This window comes from Chelonia mydas, chromosome 5 (genome assembly GCF_015237465.2).
Source record: "Chelonia mydas isolate rCheMyd1 chromosome 5, rCheMyd1.pri.v2, whole genome shotgun sequence".
NCBI classification, from domain to species: domain Eukaryota; kingdom Metazoa; phylum Chordata; order Testudines; family Cheloniidae; genus Chelonia; species Chelonia mydas.
Genome location: NC_051245.2, coordinates 122,724,461 through 122,742,687, shown reverse-complemented (window position 1 = coordinate 122,742,687; position 18,227 = coordinate 122,724,461). Strand labels below are relative to the sequence as shown.

Sequence of the window (18,227 nt, the reverse complement as noted above, 5' to 3'; positions counted from 1 at the left end):
ACATATGGTTGCCCGTCAAATTAGCAGAAACACAACTCCGGGAGAAATCTTGTTTTTTCACTATTAATCATATTTCAAACTGTCCTTCTAAATGAAAAGCTCGATTTGCACATCAGTTAAAATATTTTGATTTGTAAATTAAAAAATCAAAGTCAATTTTTCCATTTGCAGCTTTCCTTTTTTTAGAAGCAGGTTATTTTGAAAATGTTTTAAATGTCTCGTTCAATTTAGCTAAAAAATAACCTTCGTTTTTTAAATCAAAAATGTTGCGTTTTTCTTTGTAGTTCATCTTCTACACTTCCCTGTAAGTTTACAGTCTGTCCTTCTGTAGTCATCTACCGTGTGTCCTATTCTAAATTTATATTATTATAAGATAGATAGATAGATAGATAGATAGATAGATAGATAGATAGATAGATAGATAGATAGATAGATAGATAGAGAGATAGATAGAGAGATAGATAGATAGATAGATAGATAGTGTCTATCTATATATCACGTTCTTTTATTTTGAAAACAAATCTGTCTTGGCTAAAAGGCTGGAGTGCATAAGGGAAATGTGATTAGTTCTACTTTATATTTCCTTGAAATCTCTAGATCTAATCCAGCGTTTAACTCACCGTGAGAGAAGATGTCATTTCACATAACACTGTGTTAATGGATAAATCTTCTCCCAGCCTCTCACAACAAACCTCAAGCAAACACATTGCCCACATTCTGCTAACTTACACAGCTAGTTCTAACATTTGGACTCTGTTGTACGTTCCCCCTTCCTTAGACTTTGGTCTTGCAAAAATTAATTCAACGTTTTTAGAAGAAAATTATTTTAGACTCAGTTTATCATTGATAACTGCTGGGTATTTTTAGGCTAAATCGATATTTTACATTTAGCAAAAATGCTGCAGACCAAACTTTTCTGTATCTTTCAAACACAAATGTTTTCTTTGAGAGAGAGAGAGAGAGAGAGAGAGAGAGAGAGAGAGAGAGAGAGAGAGAGAGAGAGATTTGATTTAGAAATATTCGTACATCAATTCATTCTTCTAGAGAGTAAATGATACTCACTAAAATAGGCTGTTTCTAATATTTCCAACCCCTATTTTTGCTAGTAAAGATTTGTCTTAAAAATTATCTGTACATAAATAATTAAGAAATGGTAAACGTCGACTAAGGGAAACCTCAACTTTTTAAGCCAGCCTAAAAGGGACAGGGGGGAAAGAGACTTACAAAAAGGAACAGGTCTGTCTGGTGGAACTATTTAAGGGGGTTTGATTGTACTGCTTACTTTGGGCATTTGAATCTCACTTTGAGATGGCAAAAATCTAACCATGCGATCCTCTCTGTAGTCCTCACCCAGTGGTTTTAATACCTGACCGAGGTAAATCAAGGTTTGAAATTTGCCTTCTGGTTCTCTCTGTGCACTCTGTCTCTGGCTTTCACAACACAATGATTAGCAAGGGCTGGTCGGAGTGGCATGTACATGGGGATCTAGGTGACACACATTCTCTAGAAACACCGCAGAAGTTTATCTCGCGAATTCAAGGGGGAAGGAGCGAGCCAGCGGCGGCGGCTGTTGTTTTCTTTTCCATCCTCCCTGCAAAGCGCAGGTCAAGTGCGGCTGGTCCTCGCTCGTGGTGCCCAGAGGCAGCTACACCGACCCCCCTTGAATAACCGCTCGGGAGGGACGCTGTGTGATCGGGCCAGGCAGGGTGGCCGGATCGGCGCTAAATGTCAGAGAAGTGGAACTAGCCGCCTACTTACTATGCATTGCTGCAAACGGGTCGTGCTTACAGTGTATTTCCATCGGAGCGGTCCCCAGCAGCGGTCCGGTCCGGCCTGAAACTCCCCGGCGCTCAGCCCCGCTCCGTCAGCCCAAAGTGCGGGGACGGACCGCCCAGACCTCTAGCTCCACGCCGGCCACAAACCACCCCACAAAGCTCCTTCCCAGCGCGGCAATGTCCGGTCACTCCGGGCGGCGGGACGGGCCCTGGGGAGGAGTTCGGGACGGTCCAGTTCCCGGTCCCGCCCGGTCCCTGCAGGTCTCCCGCCGGCTCTGGGGCTCCCAGCAGCGGGGCGGCTCAGGGCGCCATGGCGAAGGGCAGGCGAGCCCCAGCGGGCACAGCTCCTCAGGCGGGTCCGGAGCAATCCAGGGGCCGGCGAGGCGCGGAGCGGGGACGCCGCGATCCGGGGCCGGAGCGGGACCTGTCGGGGAGGCGGCGGGGGCTCCCCGCCCCGGGGAAGCTGGAGGGCGCTGGGCGAGGCGGGCCGGGGGCTCCGACCATGCCGGGCGGGCTGCTCGGCTCCCTCACGCCCGCCGCTCCGCCCCGGCAGGCTCCGGCGCCCGGCGCTGCGCTCCCATCCCGCTGCCCGTCTCGGCTGCCCCGCGGCTACTGCGCGCCCATGGCGGAGCGAGGCGCCTGGCCGGAGCCGCCTTCAGGACCCCGCTGCATGTGGACAGCGGCGCGGGGCTCAGCCTCTGGGAGCGGGCGGGGGCGGGGGCCGTCACTCACCCGCCCGCGGGCCAATCGGAAAAGTAAAGTTGCCGGCCGCCCCGCATTGGCTGCCGGGCGGGGCCGGCTGCGATTAGCCAGCTCCCGACCAATGGGAGAGCGGGGGGCGGGGCCGGTTCATTGACAAACCGGAGGGAGTATGGCGGGGGGTGGGGGGGCCGGCCAGCTACAACCTCGGGCTGCTTCTCCCCGGGGCTCCCCCCCCACCCCCCGGCTGGGGCAGCGTGGGGTCCACCCAGCTGGGGGAGGGGGAGGCAGTGTTACCGCCGGGAATAGGGGGCACGGGGGAGGCTGGGGCCGCTTGTGGAGGCGGCCCGGGGCCGCAGGGGGAGTATTGGACACACGGCTCAGGATCGGGCCCCCGACCCACTCTGCAGCTGCGAAAGGCGCCCTGGCGTGGTCTGGTCAGCCCCGTTCGTCCCGGTGCCGTTCGGAAACCACCCCGAAACGCGGCCCGGCCCGGGCCCGCCCGCAGCTGCCGCGGGGACGGACCCCGAGCGAGCTCCCCAGCCACGCCAAGGCAGCCCAGGGCCAAACTGCGATCGGGGGCGGGTTTTTTTCCCTCTCCAACTTTTTCGTCTCCAGTAAAAGTGAAAATCTTCCCCCTCCCCCCCAGGTATTTTCACTCCCAAGTTCATGAGAGGGCGGGGGGGGGGGGAACCGCTATAGCAATGGTTTAAAAAAAAAGTCACTTTCACCGAGTCACAGAAGGATGCTCCCTTTTACAGAGGGAACCGCGAAATGAGAAGAGCCGCGCGATAACGATCATTGAATATACTGAGGAGCTCGCCGCCCTCCCTGGCTTGAGGGGGCACCATCTGACACACCTCACAAAAGAGACTTGATACCGTCTGTTTTGCTGCTGGTTATTATTCTGCCTTCATGAAATCTATAGTTATTACCGGATCTAGTTTCATATGCTTGGCAGAATTAAGGAACTGGGCCCTTTGTTCCATTGCTTTCCTCCTGCGATAACTTTGTGCAGCAAGTAATCCATAATATATCTATCCATAATGTATCCATAATATATCCATCCATAATGTATCCATAATATATCCATAATATATCTATCCATAATGTATCCATAATGTATCCATCCATAATATATCCATAATATATCTATCCATAATGTATCCATAATATATCCATCCATAATGTATCCATACTATATCCATAATATATCTATCTATAATGTATCCATAATGTATCCATCCATAATATATCCATAATATATCTATCCATAATGTATCCATAATATATCCATCCATAATATACCCATAATATATCTATCCATAATGTATCCATAATGTATCCATCCATAATATATCCATAATATATCCATCCATAATGTATCCATAATATATCTATCCATAATATAGCTATCCATAATATATCCATAATATATCTATTCATAATATATCCATAATATATTTTGTAGGTGCAAACATATACACCCAGCCGACATCGCTGTGCATGTGAGAGTGACTGTATTTATACAAACTGTATAAACACAGTCACACACGTATATAGTTCTGTGCATACTTACGATACATAGAGACTCATATTTATAGCACATGTAATTTATATTCTATATAACTTGTATATAATACATACTGTAAGCTATGACTGTGTATCATATAATTCTACACAGGGATAGATATATAGATAGATATAGATATCTATATCTATCTCTATATATATATGTTTCAAACAGGGAAAGCATTCTTTCTGCATATATCTATGTGTGTGTGAGACTATTATATGTGTGTTCACACACAGAGAGTGATTTATATTATATTATATTTATTAGCATGCATATAATTATGCACATTATATTCCAGTGTATAATTGTATGCATGTTAATATAATATAAATCACTCTGTGTGTGAACATACATAGAATAGTCTCACACACACATAGATACATGCAGGGAGAATGCTTTCCCTGTCTGAGGTGACTAGCTCAAGCAAAGCACTCCTAAATTGTGTACTCTCCATTGTGGGTGTGACGGCTGGAAAGCGCGTTAGCCTGTTTCGTTGGCTTGCTTTCCACACTGATCATAGGGGATCTAAAGCTGACATGGAATCAGGCGTCGCTGAAGCCGGGAGGTGGTTTAAACCAGTGTGGCCCAGGCCCAAAGAAGGGATCACTGACTCGTGTATCCGAGGCAGGAACACGCTCCGGTCCGGGGTATTTCCCGGGGCTCTGTCCCAGGCTCTGACCGGCAGAGGAGCGCCCACTGGCCTGCCCCTGTCCGCGCTCTCTGTGGTGGGGGGCAGAGAGGAATAGCCCTGCTGGGGGGGGGGGGGGGCTCATCTGAGAGCCCTGGGTGAAGCGATGCGCGCCGATGACCCAAAGTGAGTGTCAGCTCCCTCTGCGGAGCGGCCACCGACGCCCAGGGGCTACTGGCCTCAGGATGAGCCGCCTCCCCCAGCCCCCGGCCAGTCGGCCCTTAGCCTCCCTCCCTCGCACGGCCGCGGAACCTGGGGCCTGTCTGTGGCCGGGCAGCTGCCGTGCACGTTGCTCTCTGTTCTCTGAACGCCGAGCCGGGGGTCCGCAGCCCTCTCCCCGTGCTCGGCCCGGAGCCGAGCCTTCCCCGCGGCCGGCAGTGCCCGGCCGCTCAGGAGCACGGGAGCCAGGGAGGTATTTAGCGGGGAGTCTGCGCCTCCTTTGAAACAGGGCTGGTGGACGCTACTGCGCGGCGTTTCCCAGGCCCCGCTGCCCAGAGGAGAGTCTGGAGAGGCATAAACTGGCGCAGAAAACAGGGCCAAGCCCTTCGCTCCGGAGCTGCCGTTGGCCTCCGTGGGAGAAAGGCCTGTATAGTCTCACCCCCAGCCTCGACAAGGGGGGTTGGGGTCCCGCTCCTTAACCCAGGCAGCCCATTCCAGAGGCATAGGGCAGAGACCAGGGAGAAATGGGGCATTTCTGGAAACGGAGAGAAGGTGCCCCGAGGCCACTACAGAGAGGCCAGGCAGGCCTTTCCCCCCAGGGTCTCGCGCTTCTTTGTGGTTTTCATGGTGTGAAGCCGCGCTCCTCTGGTCTCTTGTGCACAGGTGTCTCCAGACCCGTGTGATCGCTGGCGCCCAGGCCAGGGCCCTGTGCACCCAGCGCTAAGACGCCTGATGCACCGGGGCGTGTTCCCTGGAAGCCTGGTTCAAAGGCCGGCTTGCTGCTCTCCTCTGTCCAAGAGACCCTTGGAACTAGGCTGACCGGACAGCAAGTGTGAAAAATCGGGACAGGGAGTGGGAGGTAATAGGAGCCTATATAAGAAAAAGCCCCAAATATCGGGAATGTCCCTATAAAATCGGGACATCTGGTCACCCTGCTTGGAACAGTTTGGGAAAACCCTATTGGACAGATCTACGCTTTGCTGAAGTGACTTGGGCTGAGCCGGATCACACAGGCAGCGTCCACACGGCGCCTGGTCTGCCTAGTGCAAGAGCTAGTGTGAGCCAGAGCGGTGGGAGCCATTTGCCAAAGGAAAGCTGCAGCCCAGGGCAGGTCACTGCCACGGGCGGTGCTGGGGAACTAGCTTTTATTCGGCGCAATACGCTCGCTGGCATTTGTTATGACTAGTTTCGATTTTTTTTTTCTTTTTGCACTAAACGCCTCGTTTCTCGTCCTGACTCGCCACTACCCCCTCTCTCCCCACCTCCCTTTTTTTCCGTCGGCCCCGCTGTCTTTCCAAGGGGCTGCGGGCTCGGCGCTGTACAGTTTAACGCCTAACGCCGCTCGGATTTGCCGGCCCTTTCCAAACAGCCCTTTCCTCTCGCTGGGTTGTCGGAGGCTCGGGCAGCACCTTCCTCTAACCTCACTGCCGAGCCCTGCTCGCAGACAGGAGCTCTGCCCACCCGCCGCTGCAGCCTTATGAAATTAACAGTAGGGGGAGTTCCTGCCTGGCAAACTCCGACCCTCTAGCCGGAGCACAAGCGTCTTCTCCAAAAACCAGCCTCCTCTCCTCCTGCGAGCCTGGTGTCCCGCCGTGTGCAGCTCCCAGGCTGTTCTGAACTCCCGTGTAAAATACAACCGGGCACACGCCTTTCCCCAGGCTTCGGCCGTAACATGCGACGCCGTGGCTAGGGGTAAATCCGCCTCCGACACCCCCGCCCAAACAGGGGTCGGTGAAGTTTGGGAAGGACGGGCTGGCCGCGGGGCGTTCACACGCTTAAAGAGAAAGGCGTCCCGCTATACAGTGCACTGAACCAGCCAGCATTAAGTGTATTCTCTCCTCTTCCTTCGGGGAGTGCTAATCGATATGGCCAAGAGTCCGTGCGCTCTCCGAAACGCAAGGATTTCCAAGCTCCAGGCATTCAGGGACCCGTGCAATTAGCTTATCCATCGGATCTCTAACGAGCTGATTACAGCGGAGTGTCTGTCATTGCTCGTCTAATAAAAACGACTTTGGAGCCTGTCCCGCAGCTGGCAAACACCTTCGTGGGTGTGCAAGTCTCCAGCTACAGAAACTGCCAGGCTTTGAGCTTGTCCCACTTGCGTTCTGCAGCAGGCAGAGCAAAGCAACGACGACCTTACAACTTAGTTGGAGTTAAGGTCAGCTTTGTGCAGCGGCTTTCCCGCTCCTGCCCCGGGGTTGCGGTTTAATTCTGCGCACCAGGCACCAGACTCGCAGGGGTCGGTGTTTTCTGCGGGGCTAGAGAAGGGATTGTAGGGTCAGGACAGGGGAGGGATTCCGATTCTGATCATTTCCACTTTGCGCCCGGAGAGCGCTTGGGAATCACATCGCACTAACCACAGGCAAAAATCTCCGCAAAAGCCTTCCGCGGTCGGTTTCAATCGGGAAGGGAAATTGCGCCTTCCGAGAGATTTCGCTGGGGGAAAAAATCGCATTGGTAACACCAATTTGGACCATGCGGGACCCCTAGAAGTCCCGAACAGCTGCAGGATCTCTGTGGCTAGCGGCGAGCGGCCGGGCCCGGGGCGCTCGAGTTTAACGAGCTGTAGCCAGCTTGTGCCAGGCACCAAGGCTTTGCGGGGTTTAGAGAGAGCCTCAAAAGGAGGCGGGTGACACTTGTCTAAAACACACGATAAATGCGACTGCATCCAGCCCACCTCGCTGTAGCCGGCAAGGATTGGCTCTAACATTGGCACAAAGCGGGCATCAAAGGCGATTTTTGCCAAGGACAAATACATTGGCGGAGGATTTCCCTTGAACTTTCCATCACCCCCCTGTCCCTTTCCCCCAACTTCTAGAGACACCGTCCGGGGAGAACCCTAGCGGGCTTTATCGGCAGCATCCTCCCCGTAGTGCGCCCTCAGCTTTTTTGGTAATGATTTTGATAATTATCATACTAATCATGAATAATGCATCTATTTGTTACTAGCCCCTCTGAGTTTACTGCATCCCGACCAAACGATGCTAACATGCACATTCCGTGGGACTGGCTCTGAACTGGAAAATATACACAAATATCAGATCCGGTGTACAGTGATTTCCCACATCACGTGCTAAGCTGTGGTCCGCAGCCACACGAAGTTATCAGCACATCATCGCAGCGGGAATGTTTAGGGTTAAGAACTATCTGTTTTAGAGGTTTGCCTGTAGCAAGGGATTTACCATTTAGAGCCGCCTTGTTAGTTCTTATTTTAAGCCCCCACTCCGCTGATGTGCCCTAGTGAGGTAGAGGGTTTATTGCAGACAAGAGTCTCCCCTCTCCTGCCCCCCCGCCCCGCCTTTGAACCCGTGTAAGATAGATAATGCAGTTGCCATTCTTGTGGCGGGCCTCGAGGTCACCCAGCTCCCACCCCCTTCTTTTTAAGAGCTAGAAACAACCTCAAATAACGCAGTGATGGGCGATGATGTAAAGAAACCCACCCAGGACGGGAGTGGAAGCGTGGGTCCCACGTGTGTTGCACCGGGGAGTGAGATCAGAGTTGAAAGTAAACAAGTCTATAGATTATTTCACGGGTCACAGAGGGGGAAAGCGCCTCCCTTAACAGACTCTCTGGATTCAGTGGAATGAGAGGCACCAGGAGACTAGATGTCCATCAACCCTCCTTCAACCCCCTGCACGAAAACCAGGGGGTAAGATCCCGCCCCCCTCCAGCCTGTGCAGAGCCTGCCGCCCGACAGATGCAGGTATCCCTGGACAGTTTGAGGGGCGAGGATTTGAGTTGATCCGTGTTACTACGCGCTGGGTATCCAGAGTGCGCGCCTCTCTTCCCCAACCCCCAGCTCCGTTCCCGTGTAGACACGGGAGAATGTCAGAGCATACCAGAGGATCTGGGGATCTTCTCTGTTACCAGCCACGGGAATGCCTTTTTTTGCGGGAGAGGATGCAGCTTGGATTGGATGTTTAAAAACAAATATCTGCAAGGCAGGCTCTCTTGGTTGGGGAAACGGGCACTGAGATGAAGTAAATGAACTCCTGCTCGGGAGGGTGGAAGGTGGAATTTACACAGTCATTTAGATCAGCTCCGTTTCCAGAGCAGGGGTGGCGTCAGTTTGAAAGCTCTGGTGACGAAGGACATTTTGTTTCACACTAAATTGAGGGCCAGAATTTCCCCCCAAAGCCTCCAAAATAAACTAATCGCCTAATTAAGGTACCGATTTCTGGGGGGTTGGGGAGAGGGGGGGTGAAAGCCTCCGCTGCTCTGCTACCCCTCCCATTTGTAGAAACGCTTGCTCGGAGGCATCAGGAGGCATTATGGGGCACAAGAAGGCACCCGCTCGCTCTTAAAGGAGGGAGACCCGATAGCGAATGGCAGAAACCGGTTTAAGGAAAGCCAGTTGGGTGAGGCTGGAAGCAATAGGCCATACAAAATGAAGCTGAACGTTACTTCCGCTGCCCCATTTAACCTTTCTGTTTCGAGTCTCCGGCTGCAGCGTCGGTACAGACTGGAGTCAAACCAGTGGCGAGAGCCGGCCCGGAAGTCGAGTCACCTTGTTCCCACCATCACTCCCCCAATCTTTGCACCAGGCCGCCGGTCAGCACCGTGTGTGATGTCGGCCACGTACAAAGCCAAGCAAGGCTGAGTTTTCTTTCCAAACCAGGGGCGACACAACAGCGATTTGGCTGGAGGTGTCATCGGAACCGAGACGCGCCATCAAGCAGGGAGCGTACAGCGCCGATTTCCGTGCAGAGTGAACACGGGGCACAAAGTTTAGGACTATAACTACAGACCGGGCCTAGGGGAAAGCCCCACCCCCCGCAAAGCGTGCCAGGAGAAGCCGGGGGGGGGCATACTGGAGAGGGGAGAGGAGAGTCCACAGACACTTTTTAAAGCTATCTAGCCGTGTCCAGAGGATTCTGGGGGTCCCGGTCCCCTCCCCCTGATCTCCCCGGGGGTCTGGGCTCTCCCCACCGGGCTGTACCGGCGCCAGGCCTGTGGCCTGGCTACTAGCCGGCTACCCAGTCCCGTTTGGCCCAGTTGTCCTTGCCCGGGAAGCGGGCCTGTCCCACCGCCCCCAGCCGGTTGAATAGAAAGATGGAGCGATGGACTGGGGCACACACAGGCAACGCTCAATTCGGATCGTGCCGGGTCAGGCTCCTGCCCAGGCTGGGAGAGCCGCCACTGCAGGGCCGGGCCCGCAGGTCCCGGAGGGGCCGGGGCAGCTTCTCCAGGCGGCTTAGGACCTCTCCCGCCCCCCACAGGGCTCCCCCTCCTCCAGGGCCTGTCCCAGCCCCTCCCCGGGCCCGCGGCTAAGAGCAATGAAACGCTTTATCGATTAACCGATGATTCAGGCGATTTAACTAATAAACGGGCCCATCGATCGCTGCAAAAATTGCATTATTTATAGCGAGCTTGGCAGGACCCAGGAACACCCAGGGCTCCCCACTGCAGGGCGGCTCCCTGCGTCCCGCCGGCCATTCCCAGCGCCGGCTCGGCCTCCCTCCCCGACGCCCCGATTTCTAGCCCCTTTGCAAAGCGTAACAGCCCCCCTGCCGCACCCCCCAGCAGGAGCAGCGTCCGCCGCAGCCCGGGACTGCCATGCCCAGCGCCGCGCAGCGTGCTCCGGGCTGCCCGCAAAGGAAGCAGAGCTCGCCCGGCTGCTCGTGGGGGCGATGCGCTGGGGGGGTTGGAGGATTTCCCCTCCTGGGTCAGGGAGTCCCGAGCCTGGAGCTGACACAGCGGGGTCCGCGCTCTGTCTAGCCTTCCGTTCAAGTCACATCCAGGCCCCCTCCCCGGGACAGTCCCAAACGCCCCTACGCATCCAGCCAGGAAGGGAGCGGTGGGACCCAAGCAATGCTCCTTATCGTGCTTGTGACTGTCCACCGAGCCTCCCCTCCAAAGCTCTGGCCGATTGCCGATTGCCCCCCCCCACCCCCCAAAAAAAAGCAGCGTCGGCTGGCTGAAACCCTGCACGAAACACGGGTGGTTTTCGTTCGTCTGCCAGCCTTGTCCCCCGCACCTAGCGCCCCCGAACTCCGTGTTGACTTTTGCTTTGGAAAGGGTTGATCCAGAGATAATCCCTTTGGAGATCCAAAAGATACATCACCGGGCAAACACAATGCCGTCACTCCGCTCCCTGAGCAGCTATCTACCTTAGTGCGGGACCGGGCAGCCCCTGTTCTGGAGAAACGTTTGTTCCCATCTTTGCTAAGCAGCACGTCTCCGGGCTTGTAACCCCCACTGGGACAACCAAACACCATCCAGCGCCCATAGCTGTATACCACAGTGTGTATATATATAAATGCGGTGGGTACATCTCAATATCATGCTGTGTCTGTGCCCGTAGACAAATATATGGACCCCCACCTATAGATTCCTATAGTCACACCGTATCTGAAAACTACTTATGCACAACACAGGGGCATCTATAAATATAATATAATATAATATTTATTTACAACTACTTTAAAAACCAGGAGCAGAGTCCTACCTGTTCGGCCAGTCCTGGAAGTCATGTAGTTTTTCTCTAATTCCATTCTGATTTTTCAGGACTTGGTGAAATGGACAGAGAAAAAAGTTTCCACTGTTTTTTTTTTTTTTTTTTTTTTTGAGGGTCTGCTTGCAGGTTGGAATAATTCAACTCTTCCGCTCCCCGTCGAGCTTTTGCAGCTGATCACTGAGCTGAAACTAAACGTTTTAGGTGGAAAAAAAGCCTCCGAAGGAACCGTGAAATGATTAAGGAACTAAAGAGCTTCTCGCCATGTGAGATCATGTCCTGTTCTCTAAAACATCACAAGATGTCCCCAGACGCAGCCAAAAACCAAGAAACTCTGACATCTGTTGTAGCAGGAATCAAAGTTTGTTTGCAACCAACTGCCTTAAAGTGTGACTTTAGCTGTTTACAGAGCAGCGTGCGAAAGGCGGAGGCAGAGAGAGACGCCTGTGACTTTACTGAAACAAAAACAGTCAAGGGGTTTTAATGTATAGCTGGCAAAATTAAAGTGGCTGATCAACTTTTCATCAAAATCAACTGCCATAGCATGAAATGGGCAGCCACCACTAAAAGCTGATGGGGCCACATCGGGGAATCATTTTCCCTCTTAAGTCTAATAATTAAATATTATCTTTCTGTTTCTTGCAATATTTGATCGAATGCTCACTTTACGGGGAATGGAACTTGTCTTCGCCTAACTATATCTGCTTGGATAATCAGACCAAAACAGTCCCTTATGAAGGATCCTTTTGTCCTAATATCAGCTTCTTGCTTTAGAAGGGCACCACGCTCCCAAAAATAGCCCAGATGATCATGAACTAGAATGAGCACCATAATCTCATCTTTGATTGTTTTTTAAAGAGGAGCCTAGGCTGGACTTTTCGAGAGGGAATATTTCGTGACACGGTGCCCTCCGAAATGATATCAAAGGACCAGTCATAACAATAAGATGACGTCCCACAGGCCTGGGGGAAAAATAAAAAGGTGAAAAGATCATTCGATTTCGTGCAGCCATTTACTTTGTTTTGGGTTTTTTAAGTAAGTCAGTAAGGGAAACGTTTCTTATTTTCATTTTTCAAAAATTCTAACACCGGAGGCGTTTCAAATGTTGTCATTTTACGCAGGACCAAGTCTTCGGTTGAAATAAAGATTTTTCGGTGCATTTTTATTTTCACAATATGTGTGTCTCCTGTTTTACTGTCTCTCCACTGTGTGAGTATACACACACACACACACACAGGCCTTAAAATTGTGCTCAAGACGGGATGAGGTTCAGTTTTACCAGAAAATGAAATATCGGGCTCAAAATTATTTCAAAGAACAGGGGTTGCACTTTAATCTCCTTCCCTGTTGTAGTAAATCTGATTAATTTGGAAATATTCATGCCTGTCGAAAATCTACTTGTTCCACGAGACAGCTAAGCCACCCACACTTCGCTATCTGCCATTACAGCTGAACTTGGTATCAAAATAGTTTCTAGAGACCTTATTTTTCCCCCTGAGTGCAGAATATGCTTCAGTGGATACAGTTTTAGAAAAGCGAAAGCCCCTCTCTGGCATATTTAGTGAGTGGAAAAGGGGGGAACATGGTGAGAAAGGCCGATATCGATTTAATAGCAAGCGATACATTTATGCAAAATATTATTTCACCGTACAGAGGGTGGTAAAGGCATTTTTCTAGTGGGCCAAACTCCTACCTGTCTCTGTTACAATTAAAAGGGAGGAAAGGGAATCTTTAAGCTCCAGCTTTGACTAAAATTAGCACCCACACAGCTCCAACCTTGCTTCAAGCGAGCACAGGAAATGTACAAATCCCACAGCAGCCATCTACAATGTAATGTTTCTCCTTCGGAAATACTGCGATCCCTGAATTCTCACGGCCTCGTTAATTTATCAATGATCGCTCTTATTATTTATTCATTATTATTACTATTATTAATTATTATTATTTCCACCCGATGAAAGTGCGTGGAATATTTCCTCTCCTCCTTGGCTCACTGAAAGCCGAGCTCTGGCTAGAAATCACCTTTTGGAATCGAATTTTTCTCACCATATCCTGACCTGTGTTTCAAAGGAAGCAAAATAAAGACTAGGCAGCTTATGGAGGCGGATTGATTTAAGACATGAAATGAGTAGTAATGCCGATAGAAATATGCATATTCCAAAGAACGGCTTTACCTTCTTTATCAAGCGAAACTGGTGTTTCGCAGGGGGGCGTGTGACTGCTTTGTGAATGGGGAGTGAAAAACACAAAACCGGGCTGGAGGAAAAAAAACCCCGCGAAGATGGGAATCAATTCGCGGGTGCGTGTTTTTAAAATCGCAGCAGATATGTTGTCCTCGCATACAGTAACCTGGGCACATTGCTGTAACTTAATTTCAAATCAAATACTTTCGAAATCCACATTTATTTAAAAAAACAACACAATTTCTTCCAAGGCCAGCCACACAGCGAGCTAGGACACGCCTGGCTTTTTCCGCTCTCACTTGAACCCGGGCGGGCGGCGCCCACCTTTAGAGACACCTCGGTCGATGGCCAGCCAAGGGACCAGGAACACGCCAGACCGCGCCGCTGAAATAAAGGGGCCCGAGCTGCCTGCTGCAGATTTGGTTTTGCCTGCAGCTCTGTTACTTCCCTTTTCCCTAACGTCCTTTGCTCTCATTTGTTTATATAAAAATAAACCCGCTCAGATAAACATTTCCTAGCCGCCTGCTGACCCCGAGGCAAAAGGCAGAGCTCGGCGGGCCGAGTTTGGGCTCCGGCTTTCCGCGGGGCGGGAAGGGGATGAGAAACCTTGGCTGGTCCTGCAGACCGCGACCGAAGGATCGCAGGCTTTCCGCGCTTCACCCCTAGGCGACGGGTGGGAGGGGGCCCGGGGGGGGGGCGGATAACTTTAGGTCAATATTGCAAACAGGGGTAAGGGTCTTTGCTCCCCAGCCCGGAAGCGTAGCAGAGGGGGATGAACTAGCCCCAGTCATCAAAGTAAGAAACAATTGCTTTGGACACGGGGCGCCGCCGGTCACAAAGCGGAAACAATCCCTAGGCTGTTGGACCCTCTATCCCCCCCCCCATCAAGAGAGCAGGGCTCGCTGTCCCGCTGTCTGTCACGCAGCACATGGACCCGGGCGCATTTCCTGTCGGATGGGTGTGTATGCTGCGCACATGCGCGTGTGGGTACGGGGGTGTGTATGGACGTGTTACTGTGTGTGTGTGTGTGTGTGTGCGTATATGGATATGCGCGTGTGTCTACGTGTGTGTTAGATTTGTGTATGGCTATGGAGTTGTATACATGCGCGTATATGTAATCCACAGAGACGCATACACACATACATACCTATATGCGTGTGTATCTCTCTCCATGCATATTTGTGTATTCGTAGCTAGCTATGAATGTAGATATATAGTGTGTCTCCACAGAGAGATACATGTATGTAAATAATCATATTTTATCCTCTGCTCGCACATATGCAGACACGTGTCTGTCTCTCTGTCGACACAAGACCGTGTGCACATGGGAGTATTTTCTCTCTCCATGGATATGGACACACACGTGTCTCTCTCGGGAGGCAGACCATGGGGCCGAGTGTGCCTGCCCTTTCCCAGCTCTCCTGGGGGTGTGGGCGTGGATTTCCCCAGCGCTGGGCAGTGCCTAGCCCTTAGCGCCCAGCCCAGGAGCCGAGCCCGCGGGCCTCGCACACCTTTGGAGCGGGCTGGCGCCTCCCTGAGCTAGGGAATGGCCCCGGAGCTCAGCCCCATTCAGACAGCGGGGCCGAGCCGGCGCTTGCACAGGGCTGGGGGTTTGGGGCCGGCTCCTGCCCTGCTTTCCCCAGGCAGCGAGCCCATTGGGGCTGCAAGGCCAGTCCGGCCACAGCTCGGGGGGCTGGGGCCATTCGGCCCCGCACCCTGCCTTTGCTGACCCCTGACACCCGAGAGGCCCCAGCAGAGATGGGCTGGCTCAGGGCTGGGCCCAGGAGAGCGATCTAGGAGCTGCAGACACTCCCCGAACTCTGTGCCCCCCCTCCCCAAGAAGGGGCGCCACACCCCAGAAGTGCATGGGCCTCCCGTTTCTCCCGCCTGCCAGCTTGGGAGCAGAAGCCAGGGGCATTCGCCCCGTGCATTCCGAAACGAGCGGGTTGTAGGAGAACAAATCCAGGCAGGAAAGCTCGGGCTGTCTCCACCCCTGCGGGCGCAGTGAAGTTCTCCACTGAATGCACTGGGTGACTGGAGTTAATGGCTCTCCCAGGAAGACCCAGGAAATCCCCACAAAATCAATCGCAGGCGGGGTGCAGCAAAACCAGCTACGGCTGGAGATGCACAAACTCTGGCTTCTCCCAAACCTTATGGACCGCACAAAAGCAGGAGGTTGCACCTTAGCGATAGCTCGATGCACACACAACCCCGTTGCCGCTGGCCTCTGTGAGTGTGTGTGTGTGTCACACACACACACACACAAACACCCCAAAGCCCCGCTGACGCGGGGAGTCCGCAGCCCAGCCGGTGGAGAGAGGCGATCCGCTGTGCCGCCCCGGCAAAGGAAGAGCAAAGCCCTCAGGGCCCCGCCACGGAGAGAAACCAAGTGAAAGGGCCGCTCCTCCTCCGCGGCCCTGGCGATCAGCCCCGGCCCGGGTCCGGGCCCCGGCAGGGGGATCGGTGCACGCCAGTCCCGCGCAGGCTCGGGCCCTGGGTCATGCAAGAGGCGCTGGGACACGTCCGCCCAGCCCGCTCCCGGGGGAGCAAGCGCCTGGCCCCCTTTGGGCCAAGCGACCCCCGGCGGCAAGCCACTGGCGTTACACCAGGGCGGGGGCTGGCCCCGCAGAGGGGCAGTGGGCAGGAGCCCGAGCCGGGGGGGGGGGGTGCGATTCAAACGCCGCTGCGCGGAAAGGGAGCCCTGGGCCGGCCCGTGGCACTCGGGGGGGTCGGTTGCTGCCTCTGCCCTGCGGTTCCTCTCCCCGGCTGGCGCCCTCAGCCCCACGCCGGTTACCGGGAGCTGAGGAAGCACCCAGCGCACGGCGGGGACCGGGAACCAGAATCGCAGCCAAGCCAGGGAACCTGGGCGCCGGGCGCTTCCCCGGTTAGCAGCGTAACCGGCCTCAGTGACACCCCAGCTGGGGCCCCGGGAGTGGGGGTAAAACCCTACACACCCTCCCCAGCCTAGGGCAGCCCAGGACCAGAGAAACCCTCACTCCGCTGCCGGCCGCCGCGATTCCTCCTGCGCCTGGGGGGCAAAGGGTAACTCCGCTGCCCCCTTCCTGCTGCCGCCCTGGGACAAAAGCAGCCCGAGAGCCCAGAGCCTGCGAGGAGCGGGGACCCCCAGGTGATCTGCAGCCCAGGAAGGGAGGTCTGGCTGCCTTCCCCAAGGTCACGGTCACTTTCTCCCCCTCCCCCCAGGGCCGAGACTGGACTCCAGTAACTCACAATAATGGCAGCGGATCCCACTTGTTCCGAATCCCAGCCGGGCTGCGGCAGAGTTTAATACCAAATACACAGCAAGGGGACAAAACAGACACACACACACACACACACCCAGCCGGCCGCACCCTGCAGCTGCCCCCCACCCCCACCCCCCCAGGCGCCGCCGGGAAAACGATTCCACTGGTGCAGGGGCCCGGGAGTGTGAACATGAAACTGTCCCAAAGCCGCGTCCGGCCTGGGATTTAAAAGGGAAACCACGGGCATGTTGCGGGCGGGACGGCGACCCCTCCCATCTCTCGGCCCTTCCACCCCAGCTCAGCAGCCGCGGCCAGGAGTTGCTTTCATACATTCCTAAGGCGTTGAAGCTCGGGGCAGAGAAATGCAGACAGGTGGTTTTTTTTAAGATGGGGCTTCCAAGAACCTGTTCCAATTCTCAAACCTTCGGTTGGCTAATTAGTTCTTGTCCCTGAAAGACACACCAAGAAAACGTTATTCAAATGAAAGCCGGCTTGAATTCTTTGGAGAAAGACCTGCCCGGTGCAGATCCACCGGAGAGCATTAAGCCATTTTAGCCAAAGTCAGGGCTGTCTGTCCTGGGTGGGTTCTTGACCATGCAATTGCCTGAGCCTGGCACGTGTAAAAATATCACGCCCTCCAGCCCGTTTTTGTCCCTTTCTTTCACCCTTTTCCCCATGGATCCCTGCCTGTTTGCTCACCTGAGAGTGTCTGAAATATGCTGATGGCCACAGATTTGGTTTTTTATTCAGCTTGGCAAGATATGTACTTTGGAAATCACTACACACTGGGCACACACTGTCTTTTTATCGCCAGGGCTCCTCGTTCGTGCGAGTGTTAAAAGCAGCAAACGGGGCTTTATGCAGCTGTTTCTCAGCACACCGTGTATTTTAGACTCCGATCTCCGAGGAGACTCCGGGCGTGAACTACCGATCCCTTTGCAATGTGTGTGCGAACTCCCCTTGGCTTCGGTGGGGCCACGATTTCCCTCAAGGGGTGCAAAGTGGAGGTAAGGTCCCGGTCCCGCTGGCAGGAAATCGAGGGCAAAACTCCCGTGGGGGTCAGAATCGGGCCCCGAATTTTACAACGGTTTAAGTGGAGAAATTAGAACTTTTTAAAACTGATCATCGGGAGAAACCTTAGGACTTTGGTCCCAGGCAAAACAGAACAAAACGAGGCAGCGGCGAGGCAGGAAAGTGGCCATTTACTGCGACCGGTTATTTCCTGGGAGCCTGCTTTCCCTGCGCTGTTTTTCTGGGCTGCCCCGGGCTGGAGCCGTGGTTCCCAGCGGGGCTGGGGCTGGCTCCAGGGGCCCTGGTGTGCCCCATAGACGTCTAAACACAGGAGAGGCACCAGATTTGCCAGAGCGGCTGAATTGAACCAGTTCTTTTCGCCCCGGCCATTCAAGATTTGTTTCCTGTTCATCTGCGGGATGGGGGGGGGGGGTTTGCA

The 18,227-nt window shown here is 53.6% G+C and overlaps 1 protein-coding gene across 5 annotated transcripts in view; it reads right to left on the bottom strand.

The window, feature by feature from the left end:
* PAX5 (paired box 5) overlaps positions 1–11,838 on the bottom strand; it is a 238,027-nt gene extending 226,189 nt beyond the window's left edge. Inside the window, exon 1 of one of the 5 annotated variants that reach the window (XM_043546339.1) lies at positions 11,347–11,838. In XM_043546339.1, coding sequence (XP_043402274.1) covers positions 11,347–11,392 — 46 coding nt within the window. In that variant the 5' untranslated portion in view covers positions 11,393–11,838. Of the gene's footprint in view, positions 1–1,758; positions 2,422–11,346 lie in introns of those variants that run through there. The other 4 variants (XM_037902197.2, XM_037902200.2, XM_007068699.3 and 1 more) reach the window with 4 other exon arrangements.
* Between the last annotated feature and the right edge of the window lie 6,389 nt (positions 11,839–18,227).